The following is a 19118-nucleotide window of genomic DNA, read 5'->3' on the forward strand; positions in this document are numbered from 1 at the left end:
GACATTAAGCAATGTGTCCACATAATAATGAAAGTTACTGTTGGACGTAGTAGTAGGGCGCTGTTTTGTTTTTGTAACGGCAAATACATACAATTGAAAAGACAAAATGCTAAAAGTTCTATGGTTATTTGGCAAAGTTATCCGTATTTACTTTATAGTTTTGAAAGACATGAAATACTTTTTGTTGTTATTCCTAACCTTGAACTCTTGGAGGATCTAGTTAAACTTTTATAAGATAAATGTGTCAATATCAAAGAAAACTTTGTGTGAATGTTGACTTATTTGTGAGATGTCATATCACAAACACTAACCACCACTAATGGGGCGCTATACATTGAAATTAAATAATCAAGCTATAGTTTAAAACTGAGCTGATAGTTCTTAGAATGAGTTGTTTGTCTACAGATAGGTAATGTATCTGCATATTACTCAGTTATCCAAGGATACCCGGAATAGATTTCTTTGCGGCATCAAAGGAACATTTATCACTGCATCTCATTTTTGGTACACATTATAGAATACTCCACTACTGAGTCTTATAGCTTTGTTTGCTATCCTAACGATCGGCTTAGAATAGTGTCTCGATTTCAATTAGCCATGTCTTTCAATCAATGTACGGGTATTCTTGTAATTATGGCACAGAACGTATTTATTGGACGAATGTGTTCCACATAACATTTTTTACATGTAATGTTCTGTTAGGATTTTCAACATCTTTGTTGAGTATGGTCCATGCCGATCAATAAACTGATATGACCTCATATAAACCGATGTTTCAATTTGACTTTGTTGCCCGAGCCCGAGTTTTCTCCAAATAACTTGAGATCCACATTTCAGTTGTAACATTCAACTAAGACCTTTTCCTTTTTGTTTATATATATACCCCATGGTGGAGGGTATACAAGATTCGGTTCAGTCCAACTTTACGTTTACAGCTTTTACCGTTTTTATATGTTTCGGGGAATGCTAAATTCGGCGTAGTTTTCATTTGATTTGGCTCAAATTTCTGTAACCTCCAAGAGTCATACCAAGTATGGTCCGAAACGGTATTTAGCTTAACTTATTACATGAAAAGGGAATTGTTGCGCATTATTTGTTTGGTAATTTGTTGGACCTATAGACTCAAAACTGCTGACCGAAAACCAGGCCACCCAAAAAACCCCCCAGTCAGGATATACTCATATTAAAGGTAATTTGGAGTAAAGGACGAACTTGACATCTACTTTCGGGACCAAATGTCTTGGGGAGCTGACCTACCCCCAACAGAACGTATTCACGGACCATTGCAATATAAGGCTCAAATTAAAGTTTTTTGAGAGAACAGCATGAATCTGTTATCCATTTGCATGACTTATTAGCTAAGTTGCCACCACACCTTGCGGATCAGGCCAGACTCAGCGATTAGCTGAAATTTAAAGCGATCTCCTGCTTTACTTCTTGAGTTCCTAAGAGGGTGCAAATCATATACGATTTACAAAATTTTCACAATTGGCTTGTGCGCTATGTCCTTAAAGAAAAATTTAAATGTAACTTAGCCAAGTCAAGAACCTGACACTTTAACAGAACTATGTTAATTGATTCGCTTTTGGATTTAAAAAATACAAAAAAAAATACATTTTAAACAATTTCTTAAAAATTCTAAAACTGCTCTACAGTTTATAATCATCATAAAATGATTATAGTACCCAAACCCTCACACCTCATAGTTAAATAAATATTTTGACCACCTATACAACCCAATTCTAAAAATCGATTGCTGTGGTCATAGGTGGGTAAACCAAACTTATACCAGAATTGGCTCCTGTAAAGTCCTTTCAGAATCAGTAACCTTCATATTCAAATTTCGTTTCAGATATGATAAATTTGGCCCTTAAAGTTATCACGATATAAGTTTGATTCACCCATCTATGACCAGCCCCAGCACAGTGGACACTTATGTCAAATTCCACGATAACTTTAAGGGCCAAGTTTCTCCTATCTGAAACGGAATTTGAAGATGGTGGTGACTGATTCTGAAAGGCCTTTACAGGAGCTAATATTTGGTTCACCCACGTTCGTGGCTTGGCTAAGTTATTTTTAAATTTATCGTCACGGACATTTGTGCGCTCCGCATACTAAAAAGTAACCTCGAAAAAAAACTGAGTGGGGAATTTCGTGCTACTTACAAAATCCTTAAGTGTTTTCCAAACCACCGGCCTATGTCGGTTCTTGTCTGGTATTGTGTCGCTACCTAGGTGCCAGTATTTGTTAGCCGTGAAAGCCGGGCAATGGCGTAGGCATATTTCATCATCTTCCCCACATGTTCTGCACATGCTATCACTTGCTGCACATATTTTGGATAAAAGAGTTCGTAATCCTATGTGTCCCGTTTAACATCGAAAACTTTCCTTAATAGTCTCGTTTTCTTACGATTCGAATAGCTCCATAGGATTTTCATCGACCATGCCCTTTACTTGGACTGCATTGACCCGATAGGCTTAGGGTTAACCAATTTTATGGACGGCCAATTTTCACATTTTGTTATTTACGTCATTGTTTCTTCCAAAGGGGGAGAGAGTCGAGCTAATTTGACCAAGGGAATGAAAAACATAAGAAGTAAGGGATTTTTTTTTATTGATTACTGAAAAGATATTGCCAGACAAATATGGATTTAATCTCAGGCAATATGCCACTCCACTCATAGCGGGGAGGCTACTCATCAGTACAGTAGTGCTGCTATCTAACCTCTCGCCTGTCGGGCCTACAGTTCACAGCATGTCATTTTGTAGTCTTGAAATTCAATTCACATCCGAATTGGAATTTTTGGCCAACATAAGCTCATTTACTTCTTTTTTACTATGTGTGCCTCCAGTGGACGCAATTTTTGACCACAATTTTGCTCGATGACTTCTGCCAAAATTTCCAACATCTATGACAAGTAAGGTCCAAATCGGTCAAAAACCTGAAATAGCTCCCATATAAACCTATTTCTCTATATGATTCCTTCAACATCTATAGCAGCCAATTCTTAACCAGACTAGACTTTCAGATCGGCTCTATAGAACTGAATCTGGAAATGTATTCTAAATAAAAAATGTTGTAAGTAAATTTTGCTTTGTATTTGAACTAGAACCAGAGCCATCCGTTTGTATACATGACTCATGTTGGTTAAAGGTCGCCATCAATACCCCTAGTTGTGACATCATGATTCTCTATTAAATGATTTTAAGAACTGCCAGGTGTGTTTATTTATTATTTTAAAATTTAAAAATCTACACAGTTACAGTATATCAAAAATGCTAAAATGTTATTATTATTATTGTATTTTGTCAACGCATTTGTATGTGAAACGACATCTAGAAGGTTCCATTAAATAGCTCACTTCATTGTTTTGTTTGTCAACTTTCCAAAATTTGCACGAATTCATTGTTGGCATGCCACAAATATTTTTGTTTTTATTGTGGTTTTTGTTGTATTTGAAGTATTTGCAATAATTTATTGACTGTTTTCCAACATTCACAACACTAGGCCAGTTCGTAGTCATCATTGGGTTATGTGGTTGGTTATGTCATGCATTGGGCTCTGGTTATTTATCTTACGCCCGACTTTTGTATGTGGCATGTAGTCAGCTACCGCTGATGTCTATTGTAAATGTTTCCCATTTGTTCTTGAAAAAAGCCGGTTTCCCAATGACATTCAACAGTGGCTTGTTGAGTTGAGTTTGGTGGTCAACTGCTCCAGTCAGCCAGCCAGCCAGCCAGCCAGCCATCCACCAGTTGGTTGTGGAGCGATTGTTATACTCTCATTCAGTAGCAGCAGCGCAGAACCCACTTTTCAAAACCAACAAATTAACATGTTCTGCATTATAATCAAGATGAGCAGCCGATTGTGTGACACTATCGCTGTTCATTAATTCCATTGGAGCGACCATTGTGCCCGCCAAACCAACAGACACCTCCGCATGGGATAAAAGGGTGTTTAGAGTCGTACCCTGTCTGTCTTCTTGGTTGTGCCTGACAAATAACACAAAAGCCTTGTTGTGATTGCTGTTGATATATGTTTTCTGTTCTCTTTAGAATCACAAAATAAATGGTTTTGCATTGTAAACTCCTTAAGCTGATTGTTGCTGTATCGAGAGAACTTTGTCTTTATTAAATAACAGATTAGATTCATATTCAACAAGTATTCCAATAGTTCCGCAAACTTTATTGTAAACCTGTACGTGTTGTAATGTTATGCTTACATTGTCGTAGCTTCAACAGCTGGCCCCCAGACTTGTTCTGAGTATTTCAAAAAGATGCTATCATAGCTTATGAAGTGTTAGGGCAACAATAGAAATGCATAGATGGTTGGATGAATGATAATTTTATTAGGTGTAGGATTGAAAAGAAGTATACCCTTGATGTGAGCACTTCTTTGTACACATTTGTAAACCAAACAAAACTGTAAGATGATCATCTTTATTATACTCTCAAGATGCAGAGGTTAGCTTATCCGCCTTTGACGCCGAACGTCTATTCGAACCTGTTTGAATTCGGCCTAATCATTGAGCTAAAGTCTTTAATGGAACTGCACTTTTAATATGAGTGCAGCATATCCTTTTCCCTTATGGAATGTTCTTGAACAATATGAGATTATTTATTCTTCATCACCATGACATTTTAAGTCCTTCCCTCTGATCGTCCGTCTGTTATAATCAGTCTTACTTTAGAACATTTAAAGCTAGACTTCAAATTTTGCATAAAACTTTCCAGTGTTGTAGGTCGGTTGGGATAGTATATAAGCCAAATGGCTCAGTATTTAGATATAACTCGCATATAAGAGTTATATCCCGATTTTATTTCTAGAGATCCTGAAAGGGTAATTCTAGGCCTACGGTAATTATTCCAATCCCCATAGGATGGGGGTATACTAATCTATTCATTGCGTTTATAACACTCCGATATATTGATCTGCGACCCCGTAAAGTATACATCTTCTGGATCGTCTTGACATTCTGAATCGATCTAGTCATGTCCGTCCGTCCGTCTGTCGAAATCACGATAACGGTCCAACGCGTAAAGCTAGCCGCTTGAAATTTTGCACAGATACTTCAAATTGATGTATGTCGTTGGGGATTGTAAATGGGTCATATCAGATCAGATTTAGGTATAGCCCCCATATGAACCGATACCCTGATTTGTCTTCTTGAGCCCCTAGAGGTCTCATTTTTCATCCGATTTGCAAAAATTTGGAACAAAGTCTTGAGTTATGTTCTCCAACATCCATGCCCACTATGATCCGAATCGGTCAATAAACAGATATAGCCCCCATATAAACCGATCCCAGGATTTGACTTCTTGAGCCCCTAGAAGCCTCCATTTTCATCCGATTTGGGTGAAATTTGGAATAAAGGCTAGAGATATGACTTCCAACATCCATGCCGAGTATGTTTCGAAATCGGTCTATAAACAGAAATAGCCCCCATATAAACCGATACGATTTGTCTTCTTGAGCCCGTAGAGGCCTCAAAGACATGAATTATGATCTCCAACATCCATGCCAAGTATGATCCGAATCAGCCTATAAACAGATAAAGCCCCATATAAACCGATCCCCCGATTTGTCTTCTTGAGCCCCTAGAAGACTCAATTTTTATCCGATTTGGCTTAAATTTCGACTTAAGTTATGAACTCCAACATCCATGCCAAGTATGATCCGAATCGGATTATAAACAGATATAGCGCCCATATAAACCCATCCCTGGATGTGACTTCTTCAGCCCTTAAAAGTCTAAATTTTCACCTGATTTGTCTAAAATTTGTCGCAAAAACCTATCTTATGACTTTCAAGATCAGTGCTAAGTTTTATCCAAATCGGTCAATGTGTTGACAAAGGCACCCCTAAGTACCGATATCCTTACAAGATCAGTGCTACGACTTCTTGAGACCAAAATTATTCAAATACAAACTCAGTTAATAAGGGCAAATTTTTAGCGGAATCCATACTGGTTTGTACCCATCCTCTGCTATGTCTTCCTATATCCATATCAACAGTAATCCAAATTTATCCCAATACCTTATTTACCTTATATTTCTCCCATATATATTGATCGGCCGGTTCGATTTTTTGATCCTCTAGAGGGCGCCTTTTCTATTCAATTTTGCCAAATTTAACATGTTATATCCATACCATGCCTCAAATCGGTCTATAATCTGATGTAGATATCTTATCTCGATATATTGATCAGTTTTCTTGATTAGCTAGTTTTTATAGGACTTGGTCAGTATTGTTCCTGATGACTGTCATGACTTCTTACAGAAGCACGAATCAAATGGAACTAAAACACTACATAGCTGACATATATACCGATTTTTATACCCACCGCCATAGGAATGGGGGTATACTAACCTAGTCATTTCATTTGTAACACCTCGAAATATTGATCTACGAGCCCATAAAGTCGATCTAGCCATGTCCGTCCGTCCCTCCGTCTGTCGAAGTCACAATAGCGGTCAAACGAATAAAGATATCCACTTGAAATTTTTCACAAAAAATTGTTATGTAGGTAATTGGGGATTGAAAAGCGCTATATTGGTTCAAAAGGTCCACCCATCTCCGAGATCAGGCATTGAACTAATACTTTGCGCAGATACTTTTTTACGATAATCATGTTATGTCCAAAGATGGACTATATCGGGGAATATTTTGATATTGGCCTTTTAACCATAGACCGACCTCCCGATGTAAAGTTTCGAGCCCATATAAGACACATTTATTACCCGATTTCGTTGAAATTCGGTATGACGAGAGGTATTTGACCCCTCAACATCTAAGCCTAGTATGGTTCAGAGTGGACCATAATTGAAAATAGCTGTCATATAGACCGATCTCCTAATTTAAGGTCTGGGGTCCATAAAAGGCACATTTATTACCCAATTTTGCTGGTATTTTTATACTCATCGCCCTAATTGGATAGGGGGTATATTCATTTAGTCATTCCGTTTTCAACACATCGAAATATCCATTTCCGACCCTACAAAGTATATATATTTTGGATGGTCGTAAAATTCTAAGACGATTACACGATGTCCATGTGTCGGTCTATCTGTCGGTCCGTGTATCCGTCAGTTGTAATCACGCTGCCGATTTAGGGTCTTAAGACTATAGCAGGTGCATTTTTTACCAGATTTCGCTGAAATTTGGCATAGTGAGTTTTATTAGCCCTCCCGGTATTAGGAAGGAAGGGCTTGAGGTTAATCTTAAACCGAATATTTGCAAAAAAGAAGAAACATCCACAGCGATATAAAGTTGGTTAGCCTTTTTAGGTTACCTCCCGAGGTAAATTTTCGAATCTTCAAAGCTTCTTTTACCTCTTTCCTCATAATCCAATTAGCTCTTCTTGTGTTTCACAGTATAATCATCTGTCTAGAAACTCTTCTCTTCAAATCAGAAATATCAATGTTCATACACAAAATTTCAATATGGCTCCATGACCTTGTCGTATTCCAAATATTGTGTTGCCCAAAAAGTAATTGCGGATTTTTTAAAAGAAAGTAAATGCATTTTTAATTGCGAGTATAAAAAAAAGAAAAAATATAATTAAAACAATCGCTGCAAACTAGAGCTGGCAAAATACGGATGGCACTATCGATATTTTATTTTTTGTCTGAATATCGATACTATCGGCAAAGTTCAGAAGATAGCGCCCTATAGAGGGCGCTATCTTCATTCGATTGGGCTAACATTTTGTACAATGATTTTCTCATGACTTTCAATTGACTTAAATTAAATTTGGTTTTAATCGGTCTGTGCATTGATACATGCTTCCATATAAATTTTTACTTCTCATTAGAACTATCATATCGATTTATTATTAGAAATATCGTAAATATCGAATGTTGCGTTTGTGGATAGTTTGCCAGCTCCACTGCAACGGGGCATAAGTATGTAATAATTTATGTAAAATTTATTATCATTATTATTATTATTATTAATTTTATATATATATATTTTTATGTATATAAGTTCTTTAGTGTTTTTGTTTTTACAATTATAATTTTGATTTTTTGTTTTTACTTTGTTTGCAAAAAAAAATCTCATAAATCGCTTAAAAGCTATAAAAGAATCGTTTATACATTATAAAAATATTTTGAAAATGTTTTGAGAGTACGAGTAAAACTAACAAATTGTGTCTATTAATTAAAATTGATTATACATACGCCCAGCCAGACCAGCAACAATACCAAGGCATCCTTCGGCACGGACAAGATTACACATATCTATCATTCATTCACATGGAACATCAAACATGGAACGGCTTCGTTCAAGGCTACACTCCAAATGCAAGCCTGAGAGTCTACATGAAAAAAAAAAACAAACTCTCAGCTTAGGACTTTGGGGGGTGGGCGAGGGTGAGTTTAGGATGAGGCTGCGGCTTTGACATCGGCAAATGTCACAGGACTGGGAGCTTATTGTTTAACGCGGGGAGGATAGTGAATATACATACAAACAAGCATACATAAATAAGATATACAATTTGATGCGAAGACCGACCGTTCGTGCAGAGCGGTTCGATTCGATGACGTTGTTGTTATTGTCTTCGTCGTTTGCATACATGCCATAAACTATTTGAGACTTAAATTAGAGAGAGTGTGTGTGAGAGAGAGAGAGAGAGAGAGGGGTCCATATGACGCGTACGTTGGCCATCGAACATAGAAATTTACAATCGACTCCAGCCAATTACACATGATGGACGATTTCATTTCCATTGTTTGCTTTCAATTCATCAATAATTTGTTTCCTTATGACCCATCGGTTTCGGCCGTGGCCGCAGCTGACGTTTCTATTGGTCCAGACGGGTCTACAACAGGTACAACAACGAGAAAAAGTAAAAAAAAAATGCTATCCTAAATTAAATTAAGAGTGATTGGGGAGAGGGGCTGCGGCAGGTTAAAGGGAAAGCTACACAGCGAGTGGTATGGTGTTTTTGAGACAGCGACGATTGGTGAGCGGGGGAGAATGTGTAGAAAATTTCGATTCTATGCCTACGCCAATTTCGTCCTTTGACATCACTTCTATACAAGATCAAGTCAAAACAGATGATCCAGCATTAATCGCTCGAACTAAGGAGTTATTTACTTTTATAGTGTTTTTTCGGGGAGGGTGATTGATTGATTGCTTATTCCATAATGTTCGGACTAAGTCTAAATAAACAGCGAAACCAGTGTAGTGAATAGACAGCAGCAAAGGATTGCGGTTTGTGCCAGAGTTGTCGCTGAGCCAGCATTATGGGGTAGACCTACACCTGCCACCGCCGGCTTCTGATGATGCTCGGCCAAATTGTCTGGTTTGTCTTGGGGTATCTCATTGCTGGCTGGCGCATCCAGCATGGAGCCCGGGGCCGAGTTACTATCGCCCATATCCTTCATGAGCACAACTGGAGGCTCATGGATGGGCGTAGGATTTCCTGTGGTGGTTGTGGCATGTGTTGTGGTGGAAGTGGTCGAGGTGGTGGTAGTGGTTGGCACAAAGGTTCCATTCTCAAACCAATACACTGCACTGAACTCCAATTTTACATCCTTGAGGTAAAATTTGCGTACCTAGAATAAGAAACAAAAAAAAAAAACAATTATAAATGTGTAGGAGCGACAAATCAATCGAGAACTCTTACCTCGGCCGAAATTTTCCTTGATACACTATCCTCACTGCCCGCATAGAAGGCATACAACTTGGCTGTGTAGGGGGCATCCAGGCGTACATAGTTGCCCTTGAGGGTTACATTGATGGCAGTACCGGGCCATAATTTTGTTTGCACCGACTTGGTTTCCAAACGCTTCTCGGTGTACTTTAGGCCCCAGTTTATTTCTGCGGGACTGGAAGAGTCCTTTTCGAAGACTTTAGTGGGCAAACCACGGGCAACGCCCTCATGCGATCCCCAATATTGGACATAGTCGTAGTTGTATGACAGAACCGTCTCTACCAGAATGTATTTGTCATCCCTGTTAGCTAAAATGCCAGAAGCTGGAAGAAAACAAAAAATTAACCAAAAAAAAAAAAAAACATATTTGCCACTGCCTTCTTACCCAACTCTGTGACATTGTCTGTGATTTCCAGTTGTAAGTTTTTCAGCTGTATGTCTTTTAGCTCATAGCGGAATGGTTCCGTTTCCACCAAAACTTCACCATCATCATAGTCCTTTTCACCTTCGCCCACCATGGCCTTGATTTTACCCAGACCATCAGGATCCAGGCGACCCAAGTTGTAGTCAGCTCCTTGCAGGTGTTCCCCTTCGGGCTGTGGTGATTTGTGCCTGGCAATGTAGGACACCTCCCCAATGCGAATGGCCCCCACTGGAATGCCCAAATTGAATTTGCGCCAATGCTTCCACGAGACCTTGCCCAAATGACCCTTGTTAATGAGCACATCAAAGTGGTCGTACTTCTTGTTCTTGTAATGGGCGGCCACACACAGATGGGCCTGTTGAATCTTCTCCGTGTGACCAATGGTGTTGACACCCTCAATGGTCACCCGACACACATAGATGGGATAGTGCTCCTCGGCGCTAATGTATTTGCCACCCTCCACAGCATACTGCAGCTGATTGCTGTTCTTGGCATCATATGTCTCCCACACCAGGGTGCTCGAGGTCACCAGCTGGCCCAGTTGTGTTGAGGTATTTTTGTACGTTAACACCGAATGGACAGCGGCCTCGTTTGCTTCGATGCACAGCAACAGTATCAGCGTCAGGGACAAAAGGCAGAGCTGCGACCAACTCTGCAGTCTGGGTGGTTTTCTGCTCGAAGACATCTAAAAGAAAAACGAAGATAAAATTTTATTTGATTGAAGAAACTGCTTGACTGAGAAACTGTGTAGCATAATTTGTCAACGTGAACTTTTATTAAATATGTAAACGAGCTTTGGTGTTGCGTAGTTGGCTTGTTATAATTAGGTGTCCATAGGTATTTATTAATAACATAAACATTTTGTGGGCAGTATGGGTACTAAACGATTTTATCGATAATTGGATTTTATGGAAAAACTAGACCTTGACCTATTACTGCTTTTAATAGCAATCAGATTTTTGTCCCTCGATAAAAATGGAGGCACAAAAGTATAGGATTTTGTAGAATGAAAATAGAAAATATCAAAAAGAAAAACATATACTGTAAGATAAAAATTCAATTTGTAAAGAAAATTAAAAATTATTTTATCACTATAAAATGAAATCCGAACAAGTAAAAGCGTGCTAAGTATCCTCCGCCATGGATCGCATTTATCGAGTTCTTTTCCCGGTATCTCTTTCTAGACAAACAAAGGATACAAGAAAAGAATTGCTATGCTATTGGAGCTATATCAAGTTATGGTCCCATTCGGACCATAACTGACTTGAATGTTAGAGAAATAATGTAAAATTTCTGCCAATTCGAATAAGAATTGCGCCTATTGGGGCTCAAAAAGTAAAATAGGGAAATCGCTTTATATGAGAGCTTTATCAGGCTATAGACCTATTCGGACTATATTTGACGTGTATATTGAAGATCATGGGAGAAGCCGTTGAACAAAATTTCAGCCAAATCGGAAAAGAATTGCGCCCTCTATGGGCTCAAGTAGTCAAGATCCCAGATCGATTTATATGGCAGTTATATCAGGTTATGCACCTATTTGAACCATACTCAGGAAAGTTGCTGGAAATTATTATAAACCACCTCATGCGCCCTCTAGTGGCTGAAGAAGTCAAGACTCAAGATCGGTTTATATGGCAGCTATCAAAAACAAAAACCGGTATGACCCATTTACAATCCCAAATGACCCACATTTCTAAGAAGTATATGTGAAAAATTTCAGCCATGTCGGATGAGAATTGCGCCCTCTAGTGGCTCAAGAAGTCAAGATACCAGATCGGTATATATGGCAGCTATATCAGGTAATGTACCGATTTTGACCATGTTTGCAACATTTGGTGCAAATCATTACAAAACACGTCATGCCAAATTTCAGCCAAATCGGATAAGAATTGCGACCTCTAGAGGTTGAAGAATTCAAGACCCCAGATCGGTTTATATGACAACTATATCAAATTATGAACTGATGTTATCCATACTTAGCAAAGTTGTTGTAAATCATAATAAAACACCTCATTCAAAATTTCAGCCAAATCGGATAATAATTGCGCCCTCTAGAGGCTCAAGACGTCAAGATCTCAGATCGGTTTATATGGCAGCTATATCAGCTATACCAATTCATGCGCCAATTTGAACCAAACATAGTACAGTTGTTGGAAATCATAACACAACACCTCATGCAAAATTTCAGCCAAACCGGATGAGAGTTGCGCTCTCTCGTGGCTCAAGAAGTCAAGATCCAAGATCGATTTATATGACAGCTATATCAAAGCATGTATCAATATGTCCCATTTACAATCCAAACCGACCTGCACTAATAAGAAGTATTTGGGCAAAATTTCAAGCGGCTAGCTTTATTCCTTCGAAATTTAGCGGGCTTTCGACAGATAGACGGGTGGACGGACTTAAATTTTTTCGAAAAGTTACAGACAAAATGACGATATTTGTGTACCCCCATCCTATGTGGAGAATATATTTAAGGGAGTAAAAACGAGTTAAGTACGTTCGGACCGAATCATGGGAACCTACCACCAAATCGGATAATATTAGCGGCTTCCAGCGGCTCAAGATTAGAGATGTGCACGTAAGAGAATTTTGACTGACACTCACGAGAAAAAATGTTGCTCACGCACGACTCTTTTATGTCGACTCACGTTCACGCAAGCTCACGAGACAAAAAGTTTGCACATGCACGACTCACGAAACACTCACGACTCAGGAGACTCTCACGAGAAAAATCACAACTCACGAAACACTCAAAACTCAAGAGATACTCATAATTATGAGACACTCACAACTCACGGTGGAAAATATATTTTTCCATGAAACGAATAATATTTTTTTTCAAGCGTCTCAAATCATACGATATGCAATTTATTTCTCCCATTTGTAGACTATTTCCATACTTTTCCAATGGTGACAGCGTGCTTTCATACGTTAAAATACCATATAATTTAAGACGCATGCAAAAAATTGTGTTTTTTTTTTGATAGTTTTTAACGGTTAGACGGTTAGAGCGTCTCGTGAGTGTCTGATGAGTCGTGAGTATCTCGTTAGTCATGAGTATCTTATGAGTCGTGATCAGGATTTCCCTAACTCACGCTTATGCATGAAGAATTTTAATTCAATAATGGTTACGCCCGATCACGAGAGTGGATTTAGATATTACTCACGAATCACGGGACTCACGGATAATTCACGCATGACACAACAACTCGCGACTCACTTGCACACCTCTATACAAGATCTTAAATCGAGAGATCGGTTTATATGTGAGCTATAGCATGTTATTGACCAATTTAGTTCGTAGTTGGCAAAGTCGGAACAGAACACTATGTGCAAATTTCACCCAAATCGGATAACAACTGGAGGAAGTCCAGGGTCGCACGGTCTTAAATCGGTAGATCAGTTTATATGGGAGCTACTTCAGGTTATTGACCAATTTGCATCGTACTTGCAACCGTTTTTGGAAGCTGTAATAGAGCACTATGTGCAAAATTTCAGCCAAATCGGATAACAATTGCGTATGTCAAATCGGGAGATCGGTTTATATGAAAGCTATATCAAGTTGTAGACCGATTGGGACCATTGTTACCACGGATATTGAAGGTCATGAAAAAACATAACATGCCATATTTTGGGGCTTATTTCAAATCGAAAGCCATTTGCAATCCTCAATGACCTACATTAAAAGCAAGTCTCTGTGCTCAATTTCGGGTGGATCAGGCGCAATCGTGATTTCCACAGACAGACCTTATGAAGTCTAAACTCACCAAAATTTCTCATGAACATTCAAGAATAGGGAATACTTCTCTCATATCAACGATTAAAGTCTCCTCCTCATTTTTAATGCCGAGTCCGAACGGCGTGTCGCATAGCGACACCACTTAATAGAAGAGTTTTAACATGTCAGGATACATTACAAATGTAGCCAGCATGAGTAAGGGGATAACCACCGCTGAAAATTTTTCTGATGTTCACGGCTGGGTTTGAACTAGAGCTGGCAAACTATCTATAATCGCAACATTCGATATTTTCGATAATTTTAATAATAAATATCGAAACTATCGTTATTTCCCATCACCTTTATTTGAAACGAATATAAGAAGTAAAAATCAGGAGATCGATTTATATAGAAGCAATATCAATGCATAGACCAAATAAAACCAAGGTTAATAATGTCTGTTGGAAGCCATGAGAGAAATCATTGTACAAAATGTTAGCATAATAGAATGCAAATTGCGCCCTCTATAGGGGCAATGTATCTTTAAGGATACATTCAGTGTCGAATAGCTTATTTTTGTTTAGTTTTGAAAAAATATAAAACTTTTGCGATAGTATCCATCGGAAAAATACGGATATTAAATCAAAAAATTAAATATAGATAGTGCCAAAGATATTTTGCAAGCTCTAGTTTGAACCCAGGCGTTCGGCATCATAGGCACCCATGCTAACCTCTGCGTCACTGTAGCCTCCGACCTTATGAAGTCGCAGATCAATATTTCCATCTCATGGTGGAAGACATACGAACGGTAAGACAAAAAACGCGAAATAAAATATAGTTGAGACATTACAGAACAAACTTTAACGCCCATTAAAAATACCTCCCTGATCGCCGGAACAGTCTATAATTTGATTTCTTTTTTTTTTTTTTGTTTGGTAGCACAATTCTCAGAAACCGTATCTAATAAAATACAATAAATTTTTCTTCGATCATTGTCAATTACAATTCATGTTCGTACCATGATTTTAGCCCAGAACTCTACGGCACAAGGACATAAGCATATCAGCTATTTGTCACTGACAGCAATCAACGAACGGTAGCTCCAAGTGATTTTCCCACTTTAAACTCATTTAAATTCAACCTCGAAGCTTAATGAGGTTTCAAACTTACACACATGCGTGTTAACAAGCTGTTCTGTTGTTACAAAACCCCACATTCGTTATAATTTATGTATCTCTAAATACTCATCTTGACACGCCGGAGCAAATTTAAGGGCATTTTAATTAAAAAGTCCAACATTATTACACATCCATACATATTTGTGGAATTGTAACGATCATTGATCACAATAAAATCACCACCGTATGCGGCGCCAACAAAAACCGAAGCGCACACACAACGGCGCAACATTTGTTGATCGCATTATGACGTCATTTAAGCTGAGACGTCATGCAGCGGCTCTGTGTCTGAGTCTTTATGTGGCATTCCATATAATGCGAGTTGAAAGAAAACCATGGTGGAAACGAAACACTCGTTTACTCGTTTGAGCCTATGTGTATGGCAGAGAAGAATATAAAGAAGAACGTTGCCACTTTGTTTTGTGAGGAGAGGTTTGTGGTGATGGTTTTTTTTCTTTCTTAAAAATTGGAGATTAATAAAAGGAAATTAATTTTATACCTTTTGTACCCACCACCATGGGACACATCGAAATGACCATTTTCGACCGTACAAAGTATATGTTTCTGATTGTCGTAAAACTCTCAGAATTTTAACGATGTCCGTATGTCTGTCCGTCCGTCTGTTGCAATCACGCCACAGTCTTTTAAAATTGGAATATTAGGCTAAAATTTGGCACAGACCCATATTTCTTCAATACGCAGACTAATGTTAATTGAGCAAGGGCAATTAAATTTGGTACATAAGTACACTATGGCACTCGTAATCGGAAACATAGAAGAGTTTTTGGACTTTTGGACATTTAGGTACTAAAAAGTAAAACGGTACGAAATGGGTGAACTTTGCAAATGGCAAACTGGTAGCGCTAGAAAGATATTTGGGCAAAAAGAATGACGTTGCGTAAAAGTCGGTGTGGAGAGAAAATTTTTGAAAAATAGTTCCAGAAACAGGAGAAAACGTACATTAAGTACCGAAATTGGTACTTTCTTTACGGATTGAGCTATAGCTCTGAAATAAAGTTTGTAGGTACAACTAGAAAATATATGATGGGTTACAAAATAATTTTTTCAAAATTCGTACATTTAGGTACTTAAAAGTACGAAATGGCCTATTTTCGTCTACAGTGAACAGCGACAGGTAGAAAAAGCAATTTAGTAAAAATTATCGTAGTGTTGATAAAAATACGATAACTTGTACCAAATATGAAATTTTGTAACCGTACCAGAATTGAAGAAAATTTCCAAATTCATAAACCGTCCTTTAATTTAGGTCTTTTTAATAGCATCCTTTAATTGTTTAAAACTTTCCTTAGTAACTTTTTTACTTACCATCCCAAAGAAAACTTATCAGTCTGGCAACTACGAAAAACCACGTGCTTCATCTGTTGTTACAAATCGAGATGATTTGATCAACCGGTTTGAAGTACAGAATGTTGGCGGAGTTTTTGGCCAAAACAAAAATGTGTTCGTGACTTAAGGTGGGGACAGAAGCAGGGGCTGTCCACCCCATCAAACGCTCGTGGTTGAAAGTTTTGTTTATGTTCATTTTTGGCTTTTGTACCTACTACACTTTTTTTACCTTTGTGCATGTTTGATTGTATAGACCGAAGGCATACAAACATAATGAAACATACATGCATATACCAAACTGTTAACTTTCTGGCCTTTAGACAAACAAACATGCACACACACATACACACACATTCAATACCTCATTCTGTCTCTAACAAATACCTACGTTATGTTAGAGTTGAGAAAATGTAGTTACAAAACTCTTTCGCATGAACTGATTTCGGTAACAAGATTTGAAAATATTGTACTGGTCTCAAGAGAGAAGGGTTTTATGCACAACAACTAGGGACAACATACAACTACACTCACAGAAAAATTTAATATGGGTACTCGTTAAAAGGAAATAAAGTGGAACTTCAATACAAAAAACAAATCTTTAAAATTAATAGCTCTCAAACTAAAAAAATTTCAAAGACACCTTTTCCATGTGTCAAAACTCGTCACTCTTAAGTTGTTGTGTGCTATCAATTGGCTCTGTTTTTTCATTGCAAAAACTCTTCAGCACATTAAAAGCAATATTGTCTTCGTCTTAACAAGCAAAAACTGCTTAAAAGAATAGTAATGTTGATAGCCTGTCACCATTTAAAAGATTCTTTAGTAAAAATTTTGTTGCCAAGTAGAAAAAAAGTAAAGGCGTGCTAAGTTAAGCCAGGCCGAATCTTGGGAACCCACCACCATGGATGCTGCTAAAACCAAAGAAAGATGATCGAAAGAGCGGTTTACATGGGAGCTACATCAAGTTATAGACTGATTTAGACCTTACTTGGCACTGTGGTTGAAAGTCCTAACAGAACACCGCATGCAAAGTTTCAGCCAAAACGGACAAACATTGCGGCTTGTAGGGCTCAAGAAGTCAAATCGGGAAATTGGTTGATATGGGACCTTTATGTAAATCTGAACCGATATGGCCCATTTGCAATTCCCAACGACCTAGCTTTACGCGTTCGATCGCTATCGTGAATTCGACAAACGGACGGACGGACATGGCTATATCGACTCAGAACGTCGAGGGGGGATCAAGAATATATATACTTTAAGGGATCTTGGATGAATATTTCGAGGCGTTACAAATGAAATGACTAGATTAGTATACCCCATCCTATGGTGGTGTGTACCATAGGATGGTGGTATACTAATTTCGTCTTTCCGTTTATAACTCATCGAACGATATTGGTCTGAGACCTAACAAATTATATATATTCTTGATCGTCTTGACATTTTAAGTCAACTTAGTCATGTTCGTCGGAGGCCACCGTAGGGTAGAGGTTAGCATGTACGCCTATGACACAGAACTCCTGGGTTCGAATCCTGGCAAGAATATCAGTAAAGATTTTTAGCGGTCGTTATCCCCACGTAATGCTGGCGACATTTGGAAGTACTGTACCACTTGGTATGGCAGCCATTTAAAAACTTCTTCCCAAAGGGGTGTCGCACTGCGGCACGCCGTTCAGACTCGGCTATAAAAAGGAAGTCCCTTATCGGACAGCACCCATTGAGAAGTTTGCCTCTGTTCCTTAATGGAATGTTCATGGGCAAATTTGTATTTTGCATGTCCGTCTGTCTTGAATTCTTGAGCCTATAGAGGGCGCAATTCTCATCCGATGTGGCTGAAATTTTCTGCTATGTGTTTTGCTATGACTTTCAATAGCTGCGTTAAGTATGGTTCCATTCGGTTTATAATCTGATATAGCTGCCATATAAGCCTATCTGGATCTTGACTTCTTAGAGCCTCTAGAGTGCGCAATTATTCTCGGATTTAGCTGAAATTTTGCATGAGGTGTTTTATTTCATCTTGCCACAACTATGCCACGTATGGTCAAATCGTTTCATAACCGGATATAGCTCCCATGTAAACCGATCTTCCGACTCTTATTCGATTTGGCTGAAATTTTACTTAATGACTGTGGCCCGATCCGATCCATAACCTGACATAGCTTTAATGTCATGGTAAATTTTATCCGTTAACCTTTGTTTGTTTATAAAGAGATACCGGGCAAAGAACTTAACAAATGCGATCCATGGTGGAGTGTATATAAGATTCGGCCCGGCAGAATCTTTTACTTTTTCTTTAATAATTTATGTGCGAAATCTTTTATGTCACCCTCATAAACGGTTAGATTTTCTAGAATTCTACTGCCAACATCATGAGACGATTTTCTCATTTGCATACTGCTACCCCTATTGTTTACGGTGTACTTCCGATCTTTTTCAAAAGTTGAATGACTTTAACAAAGTCACCATTGATAACCTGAGGTCGTTTTCCATTTCATATGGGATCAGCCTCTTCACATTCTCTATTCAAGGTTAATGACGTCATAATTTGTCGTAACTAACAAACAAAAAAAACTTTATCGTAACATATATACTTCAAACACTGTATAATGTACATTAGACTGGCCCTATGGCTTGAACACAACTTTTACAAGGCAAATGGTAGTTTGTAAAATAAAACAACCAACATATTTAAGTCATGGTTAATTCTCTCTGGTAAAATACATTCTTTGGTATGGTTTTAAAAATCTTATGAAAATTTTACTATTCGTTTGTGTCTTAAAAACAAGTGGT

The 19118-nt window shown here is 38.2% G+C and overlaps 2 protein-coding genes across 2 annotated transcripts in view; one reads left to right on the top strand and one right to left on the bottom strand.

Annotated features, from left to right (window-relative positions):
- Positions 1–19118, top strand: part of LOC106082354 (fas apoptotic inhibitory molecule 1) — an 82501-nt gene that overhangs the window by 8017 nt on the left and 55366 nt on the right. The gene's annotated exons all lie outside the window — the stretch shown is intronic.
- LOC106082353 (protein unzipped) overlaps positions 7906–19118 on the bottom strand; it is a 43770-nt gene continuing 32557 nt past the window's right edge. The window contains exons 2-4 of the mRNA XM_013244807.2: positions 10044–10767; positions 9632–9981; positions 7906–9560 (exon numbers count right to left, since the gene is read on the bottom strand). Coding sequence (XP_013100261.2) covers positions 9165–9560; positions 9632–9981; positions 10044–10767 — 1470 coding nt within the window. The 3' untranslated portion in view covers positions 7906–9164. The remainder of the gene's footprint in view (positions 9561–9631; positions 9982–10043; positions 10768–19118) is intronic.

Source organism: Stomoxys calcitrans, chromosome 5 (assembly GCF_963082655.1).
Source record: "Stomoxys calcitrans chromosome 5, idStoCalc2.1, whole genome shotgun sequence".
Classification (NCBI taxonomy): Eukaryota; Metazoa; Arthropoda; class Insecta; order Diptera; family Muscidae; genus Stomoxys; species Stomoxys calcitrans.